The sequence below is a fragment of the Trichosurus vulpecula genome, chromosome 5 (genome assembly GCF_011100635.1).
Source record: "Trichosurus vulpecula isolate mTriVul1 chromosome 5, mTriVul1.pri, whole genome shotgun sequence".
Taxonomy (NCBI): Eukaryota; Metazoa; Chordata; class Mammalia; order Diprotodontia; family Phalangeridae; genus Trichosurus; species Trichosurus vulpecula.
Window position 1 is genome coordinate 39,226,716 of NC_050577.1, and position 26,213 is coordinate 39,252,928.

The 26,213-nt window shown below is 38.6% G+C and overlaps 1 protein-coding gene across 3 annotated transcripts in view; it reads right to left on the minus strand.

Annotated features, from left to right (window-relative positions):
- The window catches only part of CAPN7 (calpain 7), a 43,738-nt gene extending 17,800 nt beyond the window's left edge, over nt 1-25,938 (minus strand). The window contains exons 1-11 of one of the 3 annotated variants that reach the window (XM_036760004.1): nt 25,493-25,938; nt 23,588-23,696; nt 18,370-18,527; nt 16,728-16,795; nt 15,786-15,986; nt 14,650-14,736; nt 12,013-12,139; nt 11,025-11,110; nt 6,007-6,100; nt 3,699-3,845; nt 394-500 (exon numbers count right to left, since the gene is read on the minus strand). In XM_036760004.1, coding sequence (XP_036615899.1) covers nt 394-500; nt 3,699-3,845; nt 6,007-6,100; nt 11,025-11,110; nt 12,013-12,139; nt 14,650-14,736; nt 15,786-15,986; nt 16,728-16,795; nt 18,370-18,527; nt 23,588-23,696; nt 25,493-25,594 — 1,286 coding nt within the window. In that variant the 5' untranslated portion in view covers nt 25,595-25,938. Of the gene's footprint in view, nt 1-393; nt 501-3,698; nt 3,846-6,006; nt 6,101-11,024; nt 11,111-12,012; nt 12,140-14,649; nt 14,737-15,785; nt 15,987-16,727; nt 16,796-18,369; nt 18,528-23,587; nt 23,697-24,279; nt 24,296-24,780; nt 25,072-25,492 lie in introns of those variants that run through there. The other 2 variants (XM_036760005.1, XM_036760006.1) reach the window with 2 other exon arrangements.
- Nucleotides 25,939-26,213: the final 275 nt, after the last annotated feature.

A 26,213-nucleotide genomic window follows, 5' to 3' on the forward strand; every position in this document is an offset into this window, starting at 1 on the left:
GTGCTCTAGACTTCATCTTCTCAACCAACTCTTCCCCTCAAAAAGAAAAACCACCTCCCAATAAAACAATATGTGCTTATGCTGATTTTACTATTATTTTAAATATTGATATACTCAGAAAAACAATTTTGAGGGAAAACATTCAGAAAAAAAGAATAAAGTATATCCTTCTAAAAAAGATGACCTCTGGATTTGTGCTACTCTGTCCTTCTATATGGGAAGGTAGTTACTATTTAACCACAGAACCTGCACATAGAATTAAAAAATATGACTAGTAAATGATATGAAAAAAACACATTTGCCTCTCGCCTTTTGTGTTACTACTTTTAGCTTGTTCCAGTGACACTTTAAGAAGCTTCCATTATCATGAAAAAAAAGGAAAAAATAACTAACCTTTGGTAAAGCATTCTGAAAGAGTTCTCTTTATTGAAATTTTGACTATCTGAATGCATAGCAATCCTTTCTGGAATCCACCCAGTAAGTGCATGGAGATCAATGTTCTGTAAAATAAGCATATTTCGGAAATTGTTAAAGATGTAAGAAAGTCCTAAGTAAATTTGAAATGTAGTTTATTAATCTGTTTTTTAAACAATAAAGAGAATTGTAAATGTTATTAACTACTATAGTAGTTAATTCTTTAACTTACTTCAAAAACCCTTGAACCCAATTCAAACCTGAAATTAATTACGTTTAGTCTCAATTTCTTGTCTCACTTCCCATATTGCCCCTCCTGACTCTGAATGAAAATGGGAATGACTGTAACGGTAAATGTTTAAGAAAATAAACACACAATAGTTAACAAAATTTCCCACACTATACTCCAATAAGCTGTTTCAGACAAACTGGATTAGTGAATTTTATTAATGTACTTGCAAGAACTTAGCTGAACATTCTTTTTGGTAGAGAAACAGGTGCCTTTCTGGGCATCTATTTTCTCACTGGTAAAATGGGGGTTGGACTTGATGGGCTCAGAAGGTCCCTTCCAGTTCTGGGTCTACGATTCTATGAAATAGCTTCAGTTTGCTGACATGCTATATGAACTTACCAGCTGAGTCATGCTGGCACAGAGGAACCTGTGGAATGAGGAAAGCTCATGGGGCAGAATGTAAGCCTCTCATCTACTGTGCCATAGAACTCTTAAGAACGGAAAGCAGCTATGAAAGGAAGATTGGTATCAAATGAGAGAACTCATGTACGTAAATAATTATGGATGTATGAGGGGGAAAATGACCACTCTGCTAAGCAGTAAAGACCAAGAACGATTTCTTTCTTTTAGCAACAATGCTCTCCCCTCACAAGTACATGTTTTTTCAGAAATGTCCTTAAGGCTATGTCCTCTTCCCTGGATTTGGTGATTATGAGGTAAAAGGGACATACCAAGAGCAGGGCGTTAAGAATTATTTGGTAAGATATGCTCATCTATGAAATCTTAATTTCCTACAACTCAGGAAGCATTTGTTAAGTGTCTACTATGTGCCTCGCATTATGCTTATCTGGGGCAAAGTACCAGGGATTATCTGAGGATACAAAGAAAGGCAAAAGGCAGTACATGGCCTCAAGGAGCCCACAGTCTAATGTAAGAGACAACTTGCAAACAAGTATGTACAAATTAGCTAAATACAGGATAAACTGAAGATAATCAGAGAGAAACCATGAGCATTGAGGGGGAATCATGAAAGACATGCTTCTTGTGGCAGGTAGGATGTCAGCTGGGACTTGGAGGCCGGAGAAACCAGAAGGTGGAGATGAGGAGGGATATGAGTTCCAGACGTGAAGGACAGTGAAGATGCCTGGAGCCAGGAGATGAAGGGCCTTTCCGGAAGAACTGAAAGGAGGCCAGGCTCAATGGATCACAAAGTACACCAATAGTCTATCCAAGTTAGGTTCCTTGCTGTCCCACCCAACCATATATACTATGGTCATTAATATTCCCACGCATTTAGTCCTGCATTTCCCCTCACTTACGCCTTTCCTCCTATCCATGCCCACCTATCCTTCAAAGCTCATGTTACATTCTGCCTCTACTGAGGATCACCTAATGATTCCAGAGCACAAATGTGGTTTTTTCCAGATCCTTTTGCACTTAGTATCTGAAATGTGTAATTAGAACAGTAATACTTTCTTCTTCAACTGTTTGTACTGCACAATTTAGAACTTTTAAAGGTTTATACAGAATGTTGACACATACAGAATTTCGTTCAATACTTGTTTCATATACATACATCTCATCTCCCCAATTTCACTATTGGATCTCCTTGTGGCAACACTCCACATTGCAGATCAAAGTACTAAGCACGTGGTAGAGAACTAGTAAATATTTTTTCAAGTGATTGCATATTAAAGAGAAGGCAAACAGGCAAGGACAAGCTAGATGTTATTCTCATGTAGGATACAAATGGCTTTGTCTCACTTGATTCCTTATCCTGTGGGCACTGGTGATGACCAGCCTCTCTGAACTTATTCAGGCCGGTTAATGGATGAGAGACAGTCTGCCCCCAGGCCATGCCTGAAGTCTTCTGAGCTTGGCAGGCCACCAGTGAGAGCCGGTTTTCTGCTCCCATAACTTTCCAGAATCCATGGTCTCATCCACAACACCAGAAGGCATCATGAATAAGACTTAAATGAATACTTCTTACATATTAGCCAGGAATCTTTCAGTTTAATTTATATTTGAATACTTCCATTAAGTGCTACTGAACTTTTAGCTTCTTTTCTGACAAATCTACAGTGTAGAGATAACAGACCCTGTGACTGGGCTGCTTTTAATGGCCATGTTAAAATCTTATACTTTAAAATGATACAGAAGGGCAACAATATCTTTCATTGAAGCAACCTGTGAGAACTGGAGATGCATCTGCTAAGAGAAGTGTCACCACTGCTGAATTCTAAGCATCAACTAATTCAGGAGTACAGCCAGAGATTCTCAATGGCAAAGGCAAACTTTTTTTTTAATTAATAACTAGAAAATCTTTTTTTTCAGTTATGTTCAACTCTGCGTGACTCCATCTGGGGTTTTCTTGGCAAAGATATTGGAATGGTTTGACACATCCTTCAGCTCATTTTACAGATGAGGAAGCTGAGGCAAACAGGATTAAGTGAATTCCCCAGGGTCACAAGTGAGTAAGTGTCTAAGGCCACATTTGAATTCAGGTCTTCCTAACTCCAAGCTCGGTGTTCTATCCACTGCACCATTCAGGCAGCTAGGTGACACAGTGGACAGAGTGCCTAGCCTGGAGTCAAGAAGACTCATCTTGCTGAGTTCAAATCTGGCCTCAAACACTTACTAGCAGTGTGACCCTGGGACACTTAACCTTGTCTGCCTCAATTCCTCATCTGCAAAATGAACTGGAGAAGGAAACGGCAAACCACTCCAGTATCTTTGCCAAGAAAACCCCAAAATGGGTTCATGAAGAGTCAGGCATGACTGAAAAGCAGAAAATTTGACAGAAAATTTTCACAAAGTAAACAAAATTTTTAAGTTTTTCTTTTCAATTCTGGATCTACATCCATAAGCCACTGTAATACAAGGAAATCTGAATTCTTAAAATACTTTGTATTACTTTTCCGTGGTTAAATAGTGTTTTATTTCCAGTTTTTCTTTAAATGAAATATTTCCTTTAAAGCTTTCCAAATTGGAAGAAAATTATACTCAGATATTGTGCCTTTAGAATTATGCTTTCAAACCATCTGATGCTTACTGAATTGGATCCTGGAAAATCATATCCTCCCATGACTTTCATGTATGCCTTTTCTATGAGAGAGACCCACAATTCACTTTTGTTGTTAGAGTAAGAGCAGAGTAGTTCTCCATTTCGATCAACTGGTAACTGGTCATCTATTATCACCTTGGAAAAGAAAAAAATTAAAATTAATTTTATAGTTACAGTTGGACAAAATTTTTAAAAATCTATCTCATCAATAAAAATTATTTATGTGCCAAGAAAGGCTGTTCATTAAAAAGAAAAAGTATAGAATTGCCCAGTGATGAAATGAGACATCGGTAATTTCATTTTCTTAAAGCCTAAACAGTCATATAATCTTAGGTAATGTCTCACTTGATCCCACAAGCTAAGCAAAGCAAGAGATATTTGGTCAATTCAATCAGTTAAATGTCCAGAGCTATTATCCATCACAATTAACAGACTCCTGGAAATAGCATTTTATGTGAAATACAGAAAAGGACCTTACTATTTGAATAATCGATAACTACTCTCTGTTTATCAATGTTACAAAACAATCCTTTATTTTCTACACAAATTAAATGAAAGAAACATGTTACTCAAGGTTTAAAAACTAGTAACATCCTTCTAGAAGATACCAGTAGGCGAGAATCTCTACATAACATCACTTCTAGTTTAGTTTATAAAATAATCTAGAAAGCATTAATGTGAACATCACTTTAATAATAATATTATGCAGTAAGATGCTGTCATCAACAATTTATCTAGTAATCTGAATAGAGAAACTGTTCTTAATGTTTTTTTTTAAGTAACTAGCTACATGTAGCACCTTAAGAAAGCAATGGTCCTGTATAATACATACCTAAAAGTCTCTGAAAGAAATAAAAAAAAAAAAACTTAGAAAATTATAGACATCTATTCTTTCCCACTCATTCCCTCTACCTTCCCCACGATGGGAGGGGATTTAGGAAGAAAAACGAATTCCCTGTAACAAATTTGCAAGGCAAGCAAAACAAATTCCATGTTCAAAAACACATGCCACATTCTGCACCCTGAATCCACCACCCCTCTGTCAGTAGGTTGGCAGACTGCTTCACCCTGGGACCTCTGGCATCAAGGATGGTCATGCACTGAACACAGTTCTTACAGCTTTCCAGGTTGTTTTTTACAGTGTTGTGACTGTACAAATCGTTATCACCTCCTTCAGCACTTTAGCATACTGACATCAGAGCTCATTTCTCTCTGTACGAGCTCATACCAAGTCTTTCCATGCCACTCTGAAAATATCTATTTCCTCATTTCTTATAGCACAAACGTATCCTACCACATTTAAATATCTGGTTTGTTCTACTATTCCCCAACTGATGGATATCCCCTTAATTTCCATTTTTTTGCCACCACAAAAACAGCTGCTATAAAAATTTTTTAGTATATTTACATATAGCATCTTTTCGCTTTCTTTGGTTTCCTTTGGGTATAGGCTTAGCAGTGGTAATTTAGCACTTAGGGTCTATTTAAAAAAAAAAAAAAGAAAACAGAGCTTTAGAGATTTCTAAAACCATAGTGTCTGTTTATAAACAAACTGATCTTTCCAAACTGCCAAATAGATTCATGGTACTGGTCAGCCAGAATGATCCAGCCAGCCACAAATGTAGACAGAAAAAAATGTATTTTTAATAATGCCTTCTGTTCATGTTTCACAGTAACTTTGCTTTCCCATGCAAGTGAACTCTCCCTAGTAACCAAAAAAAACCCCAAACGGTAAGCCAAGACAAGGGCCACAGTGACTGTTGTCTGCCAAAGTATCCAACTCTCTGCCCTGGGAGTTCCTTACCTCTTGGTTAAAAGGGGAAGGAGGATCTTTTCTCCACAAACACAATGGGTTGTCACAATTACAGTGTTTCACTTCTTTTTAGATCAATGGATATTTTTAAAATAACTAAGGTATGTTGTCTGAAAGTTCATTTAAGCATTACTATATCAGGACATTATATTAGAACTCAAATGTTCTTTCAAATACTACTTATAAATTTTTTTTTTTTGTAATTAACTGGAACTTTTTTTCTATAAATATCTTTAAAAATGGATTTTAACTATCCTAACTTTATTTTTAGCTACCAATACTGATCAAAGCTAGTGTCAAGAACTTATATACTATCCATAACTTAAGTTACTGTAATCTATATAAACATTTTAAAAGCCTCATTCGAAACTTTTTTTTTAATCACCTTCGGAATTTTAAAAGGAAGGAAGCAAAGAAAAAGTGAAAATGCATTCAATTTTATCTACTCCAGTATTATTCTAGTCAACCCAAAAGTATACTTACTTTTCTTGGAACACCGTTAATGTGAAGTTTTACCATGTATTTTCCACATGGATTATACTCTGGTTCACCTTTCTTATTTTGAGGATAAATTATGCTTTTGCAAAGACAAAAAGATTATATATTGAAATTTGACACAAACAATATAACATGCTCTAGCATATTATAAAATATTTTATAGACCTCGAAGTCAATTACCTTTGGCATTTTTATAAATTTAAAACATATTGTAAATAGTTTCATATAACTAAGCACACAAAAAGCTAATTTCAGATTTATCCATCAGTCAACAAAACTTTATTAAGTGCTTATGAGGTGCCAAGAATTGTGTAGAAAGAAAGGGAAAACAGTCTCTATTCACACGGGGCTTCCATTCCAGTTCGGGAGACATGTAAATAATTATGTACATGAAGATTGAGAATAGATGGAAGGAAACCTTACAAGGGAAGGCTCTAGCATCTAGAGCATTAAGGCTGCAGGTTTCCCCATTCCTGATCTAGAGGGACTGAGAACAGCTTTCGGCAGAAGGCTATATTTGGGTTGAGTCTTGAAGAAAGTCAGAGGCTCTAAGAAGCAGAGTTTGTGAGGGAGAGCATTCCAGGCCTGGCATAAAGGATGGGTCGTGTGTGAGCAACAACAAGGAGGCTGGTATTACTGGCTCATACAGGAGTAAAGTGTAAGAAGACTGTGTATGCCAAATTACTTTCTATTTGACCCTGAAGTTAACAGCCACTGGAATCTGGTGGAGGATGGAATGGCATAGTCATAATCAATTTAACAGCTATTTGGCTTGGAATGGGGAGTTGAGGTAGGGAGATCTGTTAGGAAGCTATTGTCAGGATGCAAGTAAAAGGTGACAAGTGGCCTGAATTATGGCACTGGAAGTGGTAGTGGAGAGAAGGGGCAGATAGAAGTGTTGTGGAGGTAGAAATGATAAGATTTGGATACATAGGGCAAGAACGAGGAGATGGGGATAACAATGAGGTTTCAGACCTGGATGAGGTGTGAAAGCCAGAAGATGGTAGTGTCTTTGATAAGTATGTGTTAATTAGAATTAATATAACTCCATACTAGAAATAATCATACCATAGTATCACAGTATTCTGAAAACTGCCCAGCAGGATGTTTCAGACACTGTCCAAGAAAGTATGAAAATAAAATTTCCCTGCCTTAAAGGGAAGCTTCTTCTTACTCCAATCACAAAGGAATGGGAGAACAATCACAATTGAGTCCTGGACCAGAAAAGGTTCCAGCTGTGAAAGATGGATTTCTGTAAGGTCGCAGGGCGGTGCTTATTTTCAGATGCTCTTTAGTAGGTCCTTACTGCAAACCCCTTAGTTTGCATTTAAAGCCCCCCACCATACAGCTTTATCTAGCCAACTTTCCCAGATATCCTTCTCATTTCTCCCCTTTCCACACTCCATATTCTAACTAAACTGGACCACTACATATTCAATGAATTGGACCCACCACCTCCTGCTCATCTGTACCTTGGCATGGGCTGTCTAAAACACCTGGAATATACTCCCTCCTCACCTTGAGTCTCTGGCTTCCTTTATGGCTCAATTCAGGTGCCACCTCCTCTGGGCTAAATACTCACCTAAATACTTTTTATTCACTGATCTGTGTCAATACTGTAATCTCTGCTCTCCCAACTCTGCCTCTCCCTCCTAATTTTCTTTAGAGGAGGGGCTATTTCTATCTTTGTATCCCCAGAACCTAGTATAGGGTTTTGAATGTAGTAGGTGCTTAATAAATGCTTGGGGAACTGAATATTGTTGGCATTCTACTGAAACTAAATTTAGACTAATTCTATTATCTTCACCATGATTCCCAGCTTTAAGTAACACTGATAAAGCAAAATAATCTAGAAAAGGATATTTAAATTATTTCACAATTTCCATGTGATTTGAAATTCCTATTTCAGTAAATTAAATTTATAGTTAGGCTTGTAACTATTAGCCTTCCATTATTTTTTGTCTTCTCTGACGGGGACATGCATAGCTATCATAAAGTGATTTTTTTTTTAATCAACTTGAGGCAAAATTGATTGTCAGGCTTAAAATTTTTTTAAAAAAATCTTATTATTTTCATAAGTGGTTTTGTATTTTATTTTAAATTCACCACAGGTCCTAAGTGTTTGGACTTACACCTGTACTGAAGGGGACTGACATTTGCCACAGACAAAGTGGTTTATGGGTCCTGGGAATCAGAGGGTAGGAAGCGTGGGCTGTCTTCTGAGAGTACTTCATTGCCCACCTTTTTCAGAGGAGGCTTCAGGACAGCAGTTTAATCTCAAAGGGAGACTGGAACACCAGCTATTTCCTGACCCCCTTATCTAGACAGATCTGCTCCTGCTTCCACCCTTAATTCCCCTGCATTTGGAGTGACTAGATAAGGAAACTGTCACTCACTACCACTCTTGCCTTGAGTCTGTGTTCATTCATCATAGAACCCTGCAGGATGGGGCCCCATCAACTGTATCTTCCTTCTCTCGATGCTGGGCAAATGCCTAACTCCTGCTCCACTTCTTTCGTGATTCGGAGTTGATGCAAGCTAAAGCCTTTCCCCTCATTCTTATCTATCACAAGTCTACGCCGCTATAATCCTTCCCATTCCTTTGTGCCTCCCTGAACTGTCTTCATTCTATTATTAATCTTCCTGTTCCCCTTCATCCTTGATCTTTTCACCTTCAACTTTTTCATCTTCATTATCTTATGTGCATCTTCAACGCAATAATGGAAATCTGGTCATCTCTGCAGCCCTCGGTGAGAACCAAGGCCAGGAGGAGCCAGTACACTCCTTGCTCCTCATTGCCAAGTCTAGACTGTCCCTTTGACACTATTACTCAGCAGTGCCCCATCGTTGGAAATTTACTCTGTCCATCTAGAACACCTAGTTCGAATCTTTGCTGTTGTAATCTGCCAGATTATTCTCCCTTCTCTTTTGAGGAATTCAATACTTGCCTCACAACCATCTTCTTCATTACAATCCTTGCCCTCATATTGACTTCAATATACAAATGCCCTGATCTCAACTTCCATGACCTACATCTCTTCTCTACCTCAGCACCCTTTACCTCACTCCTATCGCCATGAGCCGTAATGATGAAATTCTTCTCACCAAACATAAGCTCTTCCCAAACTTACTCTTCATCCTCATTATGCCCTCTAGTCCCTCCACCTCTTCTTGTTCTCCCAATCTATCAACAAACTCCAACCTTGGGCTTCCCCAGTCTACCTTCTCCCATTCTGCTTGTGCACTGCTGAATGATGTTGGACAAGTCATGGAGCTATGTCTAATGGTTCTTCTACAAATCTACATGATCTTACCTTTGCTGAGACCTACCTACTCTACACTTCCCTGACTGACACTACCACATTCTCCAAAGTGGCAATACCTAACCTTTCCTTCTTTCTACTCTCTGCTCCATCAGTTGAGACCTTGCTTCTTCCTCAGTTAAGAGCTTCCTCTTCTCCTCTATTCGATAGCTTAAAACCCCTCTACATCATCCCCCTTTTCCATCCTCATTTGCTCCATTCTAGAAGAAAGAATTGGCCCTTCTTCTCTCATCAATGCCAACCCTTCTCCTTGGACCCTTGGACATCATTCTTTCACTGGCTCCTCAATTTTTTTCTCTCTTCTTTCTGTCTCTCACACATTCACTTTCAGTATGTCCTTTTCCACTGGATCCTTCCTTGCTGCCTAAAAACATACTTGCGTCTCCTTTGCCTCTTTAAGAACACTCACTTGAGCCGGTCATCCCTAAGTTATCAACCCATATCTTGTTTTCCTTCTACAACAAACTCCTTGGGGGAAAAAAAAATCATCTATGTTGACTGCCTCCATTTCCCTACCCGATTCAGTTCTCAACCCCTCGTAATCTGGTTTCCAATGACACCACTTAAAACTATTCTTTCCATAGCTACCAATACCAACTATTAAATCGTGCACTGTCCACACCCGATCAGTTGCAGTCTTGTCAATTCTACTTCCACAACATCAAAGCGTCCATTCTGTTCTCTACGACTGGTGTGTTACACTAGTTTAGGTCTTTATTACCTCTCATATGAGCTATTGCAAGAGCCCTCCAACTGGCCCTTCTGCTTCTAGTACCCTGTATAAAGCTGCCAAACTGCCATTCTTAAAACACGAGTCTGATCATGATACCCCCTGCTCAAGAAGCTCTGCTGCTTCCTATTGCCTCTAGGATAAAATGCAGGCTGAGGCCCAGCCTTGAAAGCCCTACCCATCTGGCTCTAACCCACTTTTCCAGGCTTAGTTCATACTGCTCCTTCTTACAGACATCCAACCAACCTAGACTACAAGTTGTCCTGCGCCCTGCATAGGCCGTCTCCTGCTTTTGTGCCTTTGCAGAGGCTGTCCCTCATGCCTGGAATGCCCTTCTTCATTTCTGCCTTCCTATTGCCCCTTCAAAGGTCAGCTCAAGGCCATCTGCCATGTGAAGCCTTTCCTGATTCCTCCAGTTGTTAAAGTTCTCTCCCTTCTGAAATCACTTGGTATATATGTTATATCCCCATGGTAGAATGTAAGGTTCTTAAAGACAGAGGCTATTTTTTGTCTCTGCCCCATGCTGCACACAGCAGACATTTGAAAAATGTCTTTCTGAAATGAATTTTATAATTTCTTAATCAGAATGTTTTGTAATTTATCAAATAAAGAATTCAATAATACCGTGGTAAAATTTGATACTGTATAACAACCTTGCTTTCTTTGGCCAAATTCACAATGCCATTGTAAGAAAAAAATGAACATTACATGTGTAATGCTAGATGTGTAGCATAAATTTTTAGGTATGTATACATTTATTTACACATTTATCATGTTCTCAAGATAATTTACCTTATTTTCCAATTTAAAAAGAATCCACCAGACCTCTAGAAAAAGGTCATAACATCATCATTGAGCAAAGCCACTTTCTCAGTGAGGATACACCCTAAATTAACTATTTTGAAGCAAGACTTACAAATAATTCTCAAAGTAGAAAGAGCATTAATTACCTTGTAATTAATTTCTTATTATACCGTCTCTCATAAGCTGCACTGATAGCTAGTGATGCCACGAAGGAACAATCTGATACTATTGTCTAGTGATAAAAGGAAAATATTAAAACATATGTATATATTTGTCCAACTCAAAAATAATTCTATAACAAGCCTACTTGTAATACCCATTAATCTTTTTTCCCATTAATGAAAGTTGTAAGAGGAAAACAACATAGCTTGATCAAAAGCAGACTAATACCAGAAAAATCAAAACAATTCTCAAATGCTTTATGGAAGTTATTTCAGAATAATTACAAATAGATGGCATAACACAACACTAAACTTTGAATACTGCAGTAGAAACTACGCCTACACAAGCATACTAAATGCTCAATTCCATTAAAGCAATACAATCGTGCTACTGAAATACTAATTTAGACAAACCTGTTTCTCTTTTTCATCTTTTCTAACTCTTTGTCAAAGTTGGAAGTCAAAATCTCAGATAACTCAATTTTAATATGGTATGTGAATCAGAAAACAAAGAAAAAGTTAAACTGGAGAGTTTATGACCTAAAATCTGCTATAAAACCAATATGTTGTAATGAAAACAAAATTTTCAAAGAAAATATGTTTTCAGTATCTCAGAACTTGTGACACAGAACTTTCCAAGACCGTGCGGGTTCAAGTCGTGGAAAGGTGAGTTGGAGCCAGATGATTTAGGACAGCTGCTTCTAACACATAGCTGCTGTGTGACCCTGGGCAAGCTGCTAAATTCTCAGTGCCTCCAGGCAACTCTTTAAGAATATCAATTATACATGAGCTGCTGATAGGAACTGAAGGACAAAGCCTCCACAAAATTCCCCACACTGATGAAATTGTAGTTGTCCCCACGCCCCCCAAATCTAAACATGCAATCAAAAACTAAGAAAACTTTAAATAAAACAGAAATTATTATTTTAAGTTTCTAAATTAATCTAACTTTGTGCAAAAAATAAAAGCTTACCTGCTTTATGCTGAAGCTGGATACAGTATAGATCATTGTAGGATTGTTGGTGAGATCATCTGGCCGTACCCATCTAGAAAATATTGCCTTTTGTTTTGGTGATAATGGTAGCTTACCACATTTATCACTGAGGTATAGAAAAAAAATAAAGTTAGTATTATGGTTGAAATTCACTTTCTTAACCCAAAGTCTATTTTTAAATTGGGCAATCCTAACTACTGAAATGAGCCCTGAGAAGAGTGGCACTGAGGGTAGAGAGCCTGCTGGGTTCAAGTCCTGCCTTCCAAATATCCTGGCCATGGGATCCTGGGCAAGTCCCAGTGTCCTCAGGTCTTCCTTAAGGTCTAGACCACGGGCTGAAGGACTACATCAGTACAATTGCAGGATCAAAGACCAAAATATACCCAAACTACTCAAAACAAACACTATCCCCCTCGCCATCATGCCTCCACCAACTCCTAACCAAGCTGACTTTCCCGACAAACTGACTTGGTCAACTGTAACTCTGAGATCCAAAATCTAGGTCCTATCAACCTGATGATGCACAATGATGGAGTCATGGTAATAAAGGTATGGACAAGCAAAGATTCGTCTATATTTGAATAAGTACATATGCTTTTGTTTTTGCTGCAGTGTATCTGATGTTGGAATGAATTTACAACGTGAAAGCCTGATTCAGAAGGCAATGAATGCAATTTCCACAGGCAGCGTTTTCACCTGCCTTCTCAAAAACAGGGGCAATGGTTACATTACTTCCTGAAGTGCCAACTACATGCATATTACGATGAAACAGAAATACCTCAGAGACAGCAAAGATTTCCAGGCTGTATAGTAAAGTCAACTCAATTTCTGACTCTTCCCCTTCTTTCACTTTGCCACAACAAATCTATCACTAAGTTCTATCCATTCTTTCTTGCTTCCCATTGCTCCCACTTTATTCTAGACACTCACCTTCATACTTGGGCCCGTCTCTTAGCTTGCTCCTCTTCTTTCTACAATTCATGCTATGTAATAAATGAGTCTTTCTAAGAGAACCCCTTTATTTTGTCACTTCAATGGCTCCCTATTCACTACCTTATCTTATCTAAAGGGTTCTGTCTGACTTTCAAAGGCATGATTTGAACTCACTGCAACCTATCCAACTTTATTTCCAGTCAACACAAGCCCTTCATGAGGCACACGTCACTTCACGGTTCTCAACACACTCCTCTCCCTTGTTTTCATGCTGTTTCTTGTCCTTCCTCTCTCAACTTACAAGTTTTACTTGTTTTTCAAGGACCCTTTCCTCCATGGAGCTGTTTCCTTTTGGCCCAGTAGGTTCTAGTTAATTATCTATTATTCTTATATCCTACATAGGAGAGGGGTCAACCTCAAAGAGAAATTGGGGCCACTAACCCACATGAGGATGCCTGTGGGCCACATATTGACTTCTAAGCCACATGTACAATCAGACAAGAACTACATTTTAATCTGGTTCAGGGCACACTTGGAAGTGTTATGGCCCTTGTGTCTGACACCTCTTTTCCACAGATTCCAGTATAGTGCTGTGCACATAAAAGTATGCTTTTAGTAAATGTTATTAGCTGACTGTGAAAAACTGATGCTCCTGTATGATAAAATTTCATTAGAGTAAAGATAAAGTCCTATATTGGGGTCAAAACAAAAATCAATTTCATAAGTTGGAAGAGGCCTGGTGGACTTCTGAAAAAGATTTCTGGGCTTTAATCTTTAAATTCTCAATGAGTAACACATGTAATATGGCAGCCAAATAAAGGACATGTTTTTAGTCAGCATTGAGGGGCACTATGCCCAGGACAAGGGAGTTAATAGTATTGCTATACGCAACCCTGGTCAGATGCACATGGAGCATCACACCCAGTAGCATGTACTGTATTTTAGAAAGGACACTGGTAAGTTGGAGAGCATCCAGGAGAGGATGATGAGGACAGTAGAAGAAATTGAGATCATACCATACGTATATCAGAAGGAGGCACTGAGAATGTTTAGCCTAGGGACATGAGAGGGTCATGACAGCTATTTTGAGTATTTGAAAGACTTTTATATAGAAAAGGGAACAGATTTGTCCTGCCTAGCCCCAGAGAACAAAACCAGGAGCAATTTTGAACACTGAAGAGAAAATGTAGGATTCACATTAGGAAAAACTCTCTAACAATGAGAGCTGTCCCAAGGTGGAAAGGGACACCTTGGATGATAGTGGTTTCCTCCTCACTGGAGGTCTTCAAGTGAAGGCTGGATGATCACTTGTAGGGAATGCTGTAGAGGAGATGCTTGTTCAAGGATGAGGTGGACAAGAAATCCTCTGAGTTGTTATACAAGTGTGTTACAATCATGTAGTCAGCTCAATCTCCTAGTTGTTTTGGGGAGACTAAATAAATAGGAGAACAAGACCCTGAAAGAGTTAGAAGTGAACCTTTGGCAACCTTCTGTATGTCTTCAATTCTCTCTTGCCCCAATCTTTTTAATCATTCCCCCTTCCTGCCAAATTATTCTTTTGAATTATAAATTTTAACTTTATGAATTAAACAAAACTGGCAGTTCAGAGCACTAGGAAAAATACTAATACAAGGTTACTAATAAAGTAAACTTGGAGTAAAAAAATCAGTAAATAATACTTACGAAAATGGCACAGGAAAGGCAAAGCGTTCTCTCAAGTCAACATTCATGAAAGGAACATACTCAATACCATTTATTTTAGATGTCTTTCTATAGGAAAACAAAAGTTCTGTTGGACTAAAGTCTAAAATTGTAAAGTCCATTTTATTATATAATATTGATAAGCATATTAAAACTTGGAAGTAATATAAGGTTATGTAACAATAAAATATATTTCTTAGTTTCTTAAAAAACTATGAGACCTATGTTGTTTGGTCCTGTAGCTGGATTGCAATTTCACAAAACAATAGTTTGTGAGAGTACAAGGATAATTAATCAGCTTGATTTCTGGTTATAAACATTCCATTTTTGTCTTTGTATCCCACAGCACCACTAGCATACAGTAGGTGTTTAATAAATACTTAAGGAATCTTTTACAGCTTTATATAGTATTGTATAAATACTAACTAATGAATTCAATTAATCAAGCGTAGAGGCTACTTAGAACTATTTTTAAAAACTATTACAATACATATCCTACTCACCAAAGTGAAAATGAAAATAATCTAATATTTTCAGCAACTTATAACTTTTAGGTTTATTTGACAGAATCACCACCAGAATTATGAATTATGCTGAAGGTTCCAACTCAAATAGCCTCTTATATATTCTAGCTATGTCAGCACAGTCTAGAAAGGAAGGTGTTACTTGTATAATGAACCGAAGGTGGTAAAGATCAAATCAACCGGTGACACTAAATAATACAACTTTCACTGTTTCTCAAACAATGAAATATTATCTTATTATCATGGAAAAATTTAAAGCCATAAAATAAGTAGGTTCTTTTCACTTTTACATACATACTTTTACCTCATTTTTAGAAACAGATTTGATGATTATTGCAAACTACTTTATGTTTTGATAGATTTGTGGTTACACTGATCTAAGTACTCCCCTAAAGTGAAATAGATCAGAACTGGCTGAGGATGGCAGAGCTGAGAACACCAGAGCTGATAATGCCATGCAACTTTTTTCATGAAGTTCTAGAACCTTAAATTTTGAGCACAAAATATCTAGTAATCAAATATATACACATTCCATTTAAGTACAAAACCAATAATTTTTTGTTTCTTTCAGTGATAAAATATTTCTTGACGTACCTGAGCACTTCTATTTCTTCTGATGTGTATCTCTGCCCCTGTGGTTCACTTGACTGCACAGTTCTAACTGTCTGAGGTTTATCACTCAAGGAAAAATCAGGTCCCAGTGGAAAAAATGTTCTGACTGGTTGATTTGATTTAACTACAGTTGGTTTGTCCTTTTGAGATGGCTTTGACATAGATTCTTTCAATGCTTCTGCTCTAAAATAGGAGTTAAAATCAGAAAATTTTGTTATAATTCCTCTAGGTTATGCCTTCCTAGAAAGAAAATTAACTTTAGGTCCTAAACCTCTTAAAACCATTATGATCATATAAAATTTTCTATCATTACCCAGATTCTCCCATTATAAGCTATTCATGGAGGTTTTGGGCATTTCTCTTCATTTTTCCTTTTATGACCCCTCTTCAACATGCACCATGTTCATCTAACATCCATATCTGTTACTTGATCAGAAATAATTCCAAGTAGCCTCACACTCGATTTCTCAATTTTTGGTAATAGCTCTGGACTCCTTTTTAAAAAAAATCTCTTAAATTTAACAAGACAAAGAGGAATAAAAAAGAGGGCAGGACTAGCAGCCTAGTTATCACAGATGCTTCTGTTACACTCCATAAATATTGGTTGGTAAGCTATTCTCTATCAAACACAGAATGCAACAGAAACAGAAACCAAGCATCCCAGAAGCACTAACAAAGAACACGTTAAAGGGATGGGATAGGAGTGAAGAGGAGATGCTCATAGGATACTAATGGCAGTCACATTCTAGCAGCTGAGTAACAACATACAAAAATTAAGTTGTTTCAAATTCCAACTTTGTGGACACTACAATTTCAGGACTATAATAAAAGAGCAACCTGCATTAGAAAAGTGAAACTAGATAAAACATTCCATCCACTATAAAATAATCAATTAAGAACTTAAAAGGTCATTTAACAACTTACCTATCCAGTGCTTGTCGAGCCAACAGTTTCAGTTTACTTTGCAAGGACTGATCAGAAGTTTCATTAGACTTGAGGGGGAAAAATGGATAAGCTGACAATTAAGGTTATATGAAAAAACTTTTCCACAGAAATTGCATGGTTTAGGATACCTCTAAGTTAATACATTTAGCATGGCACACTAGCAATGACCTGACTTGTAAGTACAGTTTACAATAAATTTGATTCTTATTTAATATTTTAATTATAAGAAGAAATAAAACAAGAAAGGAAAATTAAAGTCACTATTTTTGGATTCTTTAAAAATTTGTCTATTTGCATTTAAGACTACTTAACCTAGAACTATGCTAATGTGGCTAGAGGGCTACAAAAATTCTGGATAGCAAAGTCTGTATGGTAGGCATTGTAAAATTTACCATCACTGTTACCCTTGGTGTAATAATGCTTCAGGTACCTACCTAGGCCGGAGGCTCCTATGAGAGCTTCTTTCCAATATGAATAGCATTACCGCAGGCACAAGAAATGCCTCCTACTGGACAGAGTTAATTCAGAAGTTCCCCCAGTTCCCCAATCTCCACTGCCTAACCCACTCTGATCAGATTACCTCATTTTAGGAGCCCTTATCCACTGAGAAATAAATACCTAACAGTTGAATTGATTACTAAGTGCCACTCTGTAAACATTAAGTAACTCACAATAGAAACTTCATAAACTATTAAAGCATTCCCAAGCTATACCTTTTATTTCAGTGCCTGACAAATGGAAGAAATATAATCACACTTGGGGGAGTTAGATCATGATGGTTAGCTCTTCCCCTACTGAGTTAATTTTAGCTACCAGGATTTAGAAGAATTTTTTAAAAAGTAGTACCTGTAGTTCATTCATTCATTCATTTTAAAAGCACTTTAAAAACAGTTGCCTAATGATTCCTTAATGCTTCCAAACACTTAACAACATTTTTTTTTTTTTGCTTTTTGGCAGGGCAATTGGGGTTAAGCGACTTGCCCAAGGTCACACAGCTAGTACGTGTGTCAAGTGCCTGTGGCCGAATTTGAACTCAGGTCCTTCTGACTCCAGGGCTGGTGCTCTACTCACTGCGCCATGTAGCTGCCCTTCTTTCCTCTTTATTTTATTTTTTTAACATATTAAGAATCATTATTAGGTTTCTACACTAATTTAAATGAACAACCATCTTTAATGGTTATAAAGTGTATCTCTACTGAGTTAAGCTGGTCCTGACTGATATCTTGCCCATTGCTTGGCTCACATGGACAACTATCCAGCTTTGTAAGACATGCACCACTGGCATAGCTTCCAAGACCCTACAACCACTTCCAAGCCATCATTAAGTCTAAGACTAAGGCTTTCATGAAAGAGTAAAAATTAGCCCCATTTTACAGATAAGGAAACTGAGGCTAAATGAACATCTATTAAGTATCACTGCCAATAATTATGTAATAGTTAATATAGGCTAAAAAACTATTAACAGGACATAGAGTGGAAAGCTAAGAAATGATGTATTCTGCAACTGACAGTACAGGTACTACAATTTTTTCCAGCCAACTTCTAAGTGTGATTCACTTGTAAGTGGAAGAATTTCTTACCCTAACATAATTCCACCAAATTAACTGCTAGCTTAACATACTGTTTTCAGACAGAGATCCACTGCTTCTGTGTATAGTTCTATAGCTTCTTCAGCATTGCCTTTATCATCTTCATCAAAAGCCTGTGTCACTAGGAAGCGGGCACGTTCCAAATCCAGTTGCTGTTTTGGCTTCAAAGGGTCAGAGTTTTGTGACTGAACTAGGACCAAATAAAATAGGCATTATTAAGGGGATACTGGCAACATGGCTACTAAGAGCACTACACCTCTGTGATAAGTTAGTTAAGACATTCTTTGCCATAAATTCCCCAATTACCCTTTTTTAAAAAAAAGCTAGGCAGACTGAGAAAAGGCATATTTTAATAACAGAGCTTGAATTTTTCTTGCTTCAATTTTAAGGCTTGGGAGGAAAACTCAAAAAACTCCTTTTCTAATTCTATTTAGCAAATTCCAATTTTGTTTATGATACGTGTACTAAAAAGCACACTTATGCCCATAATTTTTTCTTAATAATTTTCTCTTCAAGTTCCCTGACTCTTAGCAGTCCTCAGTTCCCATCCTAAATTTTGCAAACAGTATTTTTTTTCTTCCCACAGAATTTCTCCCTCTGAAGGGTTGCTTTTATCAGTAATAAGTAAACTGTAGCTCTGAAATTCTCTGTTTCTGTTTGGTGTTTGAAGCTCTTCACAGTCTGGCCTCCTATTCCCTCCCACCCTTACTTGGAGATCCACTGACACAAGACATGTTAACTGTCAACTACAGGCATTTTCACTGGCTGTTCCTCATGCCTGGCATTCTCTCTCTCCTGGCTTTCTTCATGTTCCAGCTAAAAGTCCCCTTCTACAGGAAGACTTTTCTGTTTCCCTTAATTCTAGTACCTTCTCTCTGAGGTGACCTCCAAATTATCCGGTTTTTAGCTTGTCTGTACGTATCTTATTTGTATGTTGCCTCCCCCACTAGACTTCCCCTTGAGGGAAGGACTGCCTTTTGTCTTTCTTTGTATCCCAGCACTTAGTACAGTGCCTGACACACAGTAAGTGCTTAATAAATGTTTACTGACTGCTTAACTAGATTAGGTCAGTGGAACAGGGCAGGTTCTTTTTTTTTTTTTTTACACATCTAATGTTCATAAAGAATAATTCAGGATTCAGATTTTACTTTTGGGCAACGAGGGCACACTTATCCCTTTTTATTTAGTATTCCTCTTATTTTTTTGGTGGTTGATCATGCTGAGGCTGCCCCCTCTGGGCAAGGCAGAGTGTAATTACACTGCTTTTTCCTTCTGAGACCATGCCCACCCTTCTGCCTCTGTGTAGTTCCAAAGCACAGTCACAGGGCAATCAAGTCACTGCATTAAGTTTGAGGCTCTGAATTAGTTGGAAAAGACAGGACAGAAAACTAGCAAACCTCTTAAAGGTGTCTGTCACAAGACAATAAGCCCTTAAATCCCTCTGGGGGAAAAATATGTAAGACTGCCTGGTCTTAAATGTATCTGTTGACAACAACATTGAGCTACCCTGGCTCCTCTTTGCTCCCAAATTGAATCCAATTTTCTTGTCTAGTTGGGAAAAAAGTACTGTTTAGGAGTAATATATTTTCCCTTTTCATACCTATTCAACTGCTCTTACTGAAACTTTTGAAACAGGGGTTCTTAGTCTGAGGTCCAAAGACTGGTCCATGGAAAGATTACAGGGAGTCTATGAACTTGGATGGGAAAAAAAAATATAGCTAATTTTCCCTAATCTCTAACTGAAATCTAGCATTTTCTTCAATTATTTAGAAACATTCTGAGAAGGGGTCCACAGACTATCAAAGGTGTCTTTGATACAGAAAATGTGAGAATTACTAAAAATTGGTGCACAGTGCTACCCAGGGTGGCTAAGAGGGCTCACAGGGGTTGGGGGAGGGGCATAATTGTGCCCTGGGCAGACCATGCTCACTGCTACTGGAACAATAACACTGCATTATCTCTGCTCTCACCTAACCTTTCTTCAAGATATTTTTGCTACTTAATTAATACCCTTGGAAAAAAAGAGAGAAATTGTGAGGGGGGAAATACCCTACCCCATTTTCCACTGTGCAAACAAAATTTTATTTATGTTACAACAAAGCCTTGCTAATTCCAGAAGGAAAGGGACTGTAAAAATAAAAACAAATTATAAAATAAGGTTCCTGATTACCTGTCATTTTGCACTTGTGGGAAATAGCAGTTCCTTTAGATTACACATTATTTGTATAGTTACACAGACACATACACATAATGAACTCTTGGTTATGAATACCAACAAAGTATAACTGATGAATACATTAATGGTTAAAAGTAATCTCACACTCCCCCAAAAGTGGGGCCAACCTGGAAAATAAAGTAGCCTCCTTCAGGTCATAGTGTCCACTTGGAAAGTTTTTTCTACACTGTTTATCAGAAGCAAACCCAGATGGAACTCAAAAGATCAGGGCCTATCATGACTTAATTAGCTCCTTTTAAATGGCATGCATGCATGTGTTTACATATGTACGAAGAGGCACATCCTCAAATGCATCTGTGGTTTTACTGATGCAGGTTTATGTCCACTGACAGACTGTAACTTCTGCCTAGTTCATGTAATTCTTGTTTGTGTCTACCCACATTTGCTACAAAGGTTTCACCCAATAATATGCTGGGAGTATTTTTCTTTTGGCAACCTGAAGAAAACAATAAAGCTCAGGGATTTTCCAGTGGTTATATCTTGCTCTTGTCATGTGGATAGCCAATGTTTTTGCTCACACATATCTTCGATGATATCCTTTCCTGTAGATCTTTAGAGTGCCTTGTTAGTAACGTATTTAGCCTACTTATATTACCAGTTGCCCTTCTATTGCCCTCTGGTAAATCTTTAGAGACTGTGGTATCCCATAAGATAGAACCACATGAAAACATTGGTATAACAGTGGTATTAATAAAGATGAATGTTTATTCCAAAGAAAAGTTTGGGGCCATAAAGAGAACTTGCCCACAGGCAACCCAGTCCACTCATCTCTCTTTAAATTTCAGGCCAAAACCTCTCCCATCTATGCAATCTCTTTCCCAAGATATGTGAATATATATGAATTCTAAAGGTTGTTTACCATTTCAACCTATACACTGCGCATTCTTTATCCATTTGGTTTTTCCAGTGTTAGGCCAAACTTTGAGTGGTTATGGACCTCTTCAATGTTCTAGGGCCTGATGCAGTCACTGTAATGTGACTGTTAATAGAAGCAACTCACCATTTACAAGCAGGGGTTCTTAACCCATGGATATATCTCAGGGGGTTCATGAACTTGGGATGGGAAAAAAAAATGACATTTTCCCTAACCTCCAGCTGAAATTTAGCATTTCTTCCAATTATGAATGTAGACCACAAACTACTATTCTGAGACAGCATCCACAGCCTTCATCAGACTTCTAATGGGTTTTAAGACCGAAGGTTAAGAACCCCTGATCTATAGGGAATCCAACTTGGACTCAGTGTTGGATCCCCTTTGTAACACCTAACACCTTTGGCAAACATATGGTGTGTCTCCCTTTTATGTCTCATATGGTATTAACGATCCAAGAGTTAGTTATTCTTGTCGTTAACAGTATCTTTCAAGGAATTTTGCAGTATGTACAAAAATACATAAATAATATATACGCAATAATATATAAAATGTATTATAAAAATAACATTACTACAAAAATTAAATTATATAAACATTTTACTTGGTAGAGAAAAAGGTTTCTCTATATATACATATATATATATAAATGTAAATGTAGCAAAATTCCTTCCAAATAAAATGATTTTATATGTGTGTATGTATATGTATATGTATATGTATATGTATATGTATATGTATATGTATATATATATATATATATATATATATATATATATATATATATATATATATATATATATATATATATATATATATATTTATGTGTATGACATACACATATCACCTGGTTGGAGGAGGGACTTTAAAGTGGCATTTTGCTCAACCAAACAAAATGTTTTTTATAGTCAACCATAAGCACAGTGGGGTCTTGTATTCTCTATATCTTTTAGAGAATTGTATGATGTTTAAGATGTGGGCTACTGTGGAAAATCACTTGCAAAATCTTGCTGTCTCCCCTGTAAAATTCTCACCAATGATATTGTGCACATTATGTGCATATTGTGCACATAAATTAGTCTCATAAAATTTTTATAAAGATGGAAATTTAGGTATATGTGTTGGAGTCATTAATCTTCTTTTGGTCATCCTGTTTTTTGTAGCAATAAGGTCTGGGATCTTTTCCACACCTTTGGCACATCCTTTGGATACTCTGAGAATCAATTCCTTAACCCTCTCACCATTCCAGCCAAAACCTCCTCTGGACACAACTAGTTTAGTCCAGGGGCTTTTCCCATCTTTGTTCCCTCACTGTCTTCCATGGATCCTTTATCATGGGACAGCCTTCAAGTAACCAGGGGAGCACAAGCTCTGGCAGGTTCTACTTTATTGTCAAAGGCTTCATTTACAGTCCAGGCAAGAGACTGAGTCTTATTTTTGTAGAGCTTTGCATCATAGACTGGCCATGTGGTGATGAATCCTTTGGTCATGACAACCCATGAAAACAAGAAAACTACAAAATAACACTTGGTATTGTAGACTACATCACTGCTTCTGCAGTGTAACTTATGTGTAACTTAATTTTTTTCTATGACTTGATTGAAAAAATGTTCTCCATTCCTGCTGTGGGTGGAATTTATAAAAGAGCAATATTTCCTGAAGATTTAATCTGAAAATGAACATGGTTTTGAAAAGGTTAACTGTTAACATTTAAGGATTGTAAAAAATCGTACCTCCTAATTTTGACTAGTCACAATTTTCTTAATAACTAACTGGTATTTTTATTAAAACAGTAATGACTACAAAGAGTAAAATTAACTTATATGTAAAAGCACAAGTCTTCCAGACCACAAATAGGCCCTTTTGAAAAAAGTAGCAAGAAGTAGGAGAAAGAAATAAAAAAAAAAAACTCTGCTGTATTTTAGTGACTCCTTACTAGATATGGGATGCCACTTCTCCCAGGTCTCGGCGACTTCATTTATAAAATGATAATATCCACATCACCTGCCTCCCCATAGAAATATTTGTAGAAAGGAAAGTGCTATAGAAATGTGATCTTTATTATTAGCTAATGAGCTTAAAAAAAGTTTCCTTTAACAGTGGATCTGTAATTTTATTGATAATTACAAAGTCCTTCACTTACCTGCTGAATAAAGAGCTTGAACTCTTTCCAAATATTCATTTATTTTATCTTGAATGTTTTCTAGGCTTGATCCTGCCATCCCAGCATAAATTAAGGCTTGTGCAGCTTCCTAAAAACAAGACATTTTTAAAAGAACAAAAAAGACCACTGCTTACAATTTGAATTATCTTTAAAGGTTTCCATATTCATCATTCTCACGAAAATATCAAAATTGGATTATATGAATAAACTTTTCAAATCAGTACTTCTCCATTAGAAAGTAAATAATAATCTAGTCAACTGTTTTTTGTTCCCTTTCTAATAACTTCAATTTTTCTCTACCATCAAAGTACATCTGTCAAGTGTGTAGGATAAGTTTTCTTAAAGTAATAGAAATGTGTATGTTTAATATTTGCTTTAATCAATACTCCTAATCTGATATCATACATTTTTTCAAAATATGGGGAAATTAGGCATAATTATTACACACCAAAAAAACCAAATTATTATTAAAAACAGCCTAAATAGACTATGTTTAGATAACAAGAAATTATATTCCATAATTTCCATAATTTTTCCAAGCAAATGAAGGCTAGTTCATGTTAAAGAACTTTTCTTGTATTAAATAGAACACTTTATATAATTTCTTTTTGTGGTGTGAATTAAATGAAGTGGTTAATTATACTGTGACTACTAGGGGCATAGGTACTCACTGCAACTCGATATTGCCGCTGGTTCTGCTGCTAAGCATGGAAAAAGAGGGGAGCTGACAGTCTCCTGTGACATGTATGAGAGAGGAGCCTATCCAGTTCAGTAACAGTCATTGCAGTTGAGAACAACAACATAAACTTATTGCAAAAAAAAGATGCACACCTGAACCCAAAGATCCTCTTTGTGTTGAACATGACATTTTTTGGACCTAATAATTCTAACGTTCTCAATATTGTGAAAATGACATTTCGTTATAACACTAAAGGCATTGACACTGCATCACGGAACATACAGAATGAGTTGGGAGAATCAATTACCTGAACCGTAAGGGTTAAATACAGCCCAGACCATAAGTTGGGAGAAGAAATTACTTCTCTTCTAAAAATATTACTCGGAGATACATTTTAAAGTCTGGTCTGCTTTAAGATTAAGGTGCATCTACACTTCAAAAAAAAAATGTGTCATCTCAGTCTATTCCATTAATAAGCACAATATAATTAAACCTCTTTTGTCAAACTGCTACATCATTGATGAGTGAATATCACCAGTGTTCCCACGATAGCGTCCGAGCCTCAGTAGTTACTGGTTAGTAGTTCAGAGGTTGGTAGCGAACCCTGACTGCCTCCAATGATCCCGTTCCGTTTCTAGCCCAGGCTCTTATTTCACTCGGTCCCTCCGGGGGGAGCCGGTGTACGAGCTCTTAGGTAAGAAAACTTCCCAAGGATTGAGACGCTTCCAGACTCAGCGATGATGGGGGCACGCACTCAGAGGCCGGTTTCCCCGGAGGAAGCAGCCGAGGCCCCCTCGAGGGCCGAGCGTCTTTGCCCGGAGCCAGTGGCAGCCTCGGGAGGGGTCCCCAAGTAGGGCAGGGATCTGGACGCCGGCCGCTTCCAGACCGACGTCAGCGCATTTAGGGTTAGCCCTAAGCTCCAATCTCAGTCACCCCAAAATGTCGCTGAGCCACCTCGGCCTCCTTACGCTAATACGGTCCCGACCGCTTCAGACAAACTTGGAAGTTCCAGGGCTGCTCTCGGGGGGCCGGAAGGGGGAGAGGACGCGGGGCAGGGGTCCCCTCCCCGCTTCGGGGCTCCCAGGATCAGTGGGGAAGCTTCCGGGGGAAAGCAAAGGCCGGAGGGTCCCCAGCACACAGCAGGGGGGAGGGGACGCTGAGGATGGGGTCTCATCAGGTGAGGGGCCTGCCCGCTCCGCCCGCACCTTGTAGTAGAACACCGCCTCCTGGTAGCGGCCTCCCTGGTCCCTCTGCACCGCCAGCTGAGCGAAGTGCACTGCGTCCCGCTCCAGCGCCGCGGCGTCCATGGCCGCGCGGCCCCCCGGGGAGGGAGGGCAGGATGAGACAGGACTTCCGGCTCGGCCCCCGCCGCGCCTCGCGCTCGCAGACGCCCCCCGCCGAGCCCTCGCGGGCTGCTGACTTCACTTTCGGCTCCTGCCCGAGAGCCGGGTCCCCTCCGCCGGCGCGGCTCCGCCTCCTCCTCCTTCCGGACGTCGCTTCCCGGTCATCTCCCGACGATGACGAGGCAGCGTCGGCGCCACCCCTGGGCCCCGCCTCGGCCAGCCCGGCCCAGGCCGAGCGCCGCCTCACAACTTCCTCATGACGACGCCAGCCGCGCCTCGCGCTCACCTGTCACGCAGCCCGCGTAAGCGCACGCGCAGGCTCAGCGTCAGCGGAGGGGGGGGTGTGTGTGTGTGCTCGCGGACCCCGCCCTTAGCAATAGCCACCTGTTGTGCCACGCAGGCGCACACGCGGGGAGGCGAGAGGCGCTCGTGCCCCGAGCTCTTAGAGTAGAAGTCTTCCACGTGCTTCAGATTGTGTGACCCCTCCTCCCCAAGAGCCTGCAAGGCCTGGGAACGTCGCAAAGGTCGCACTGCCGCACAGCGGGCGCCTAATAAATGTTTACTGATTGACTTCCCCTCTCCC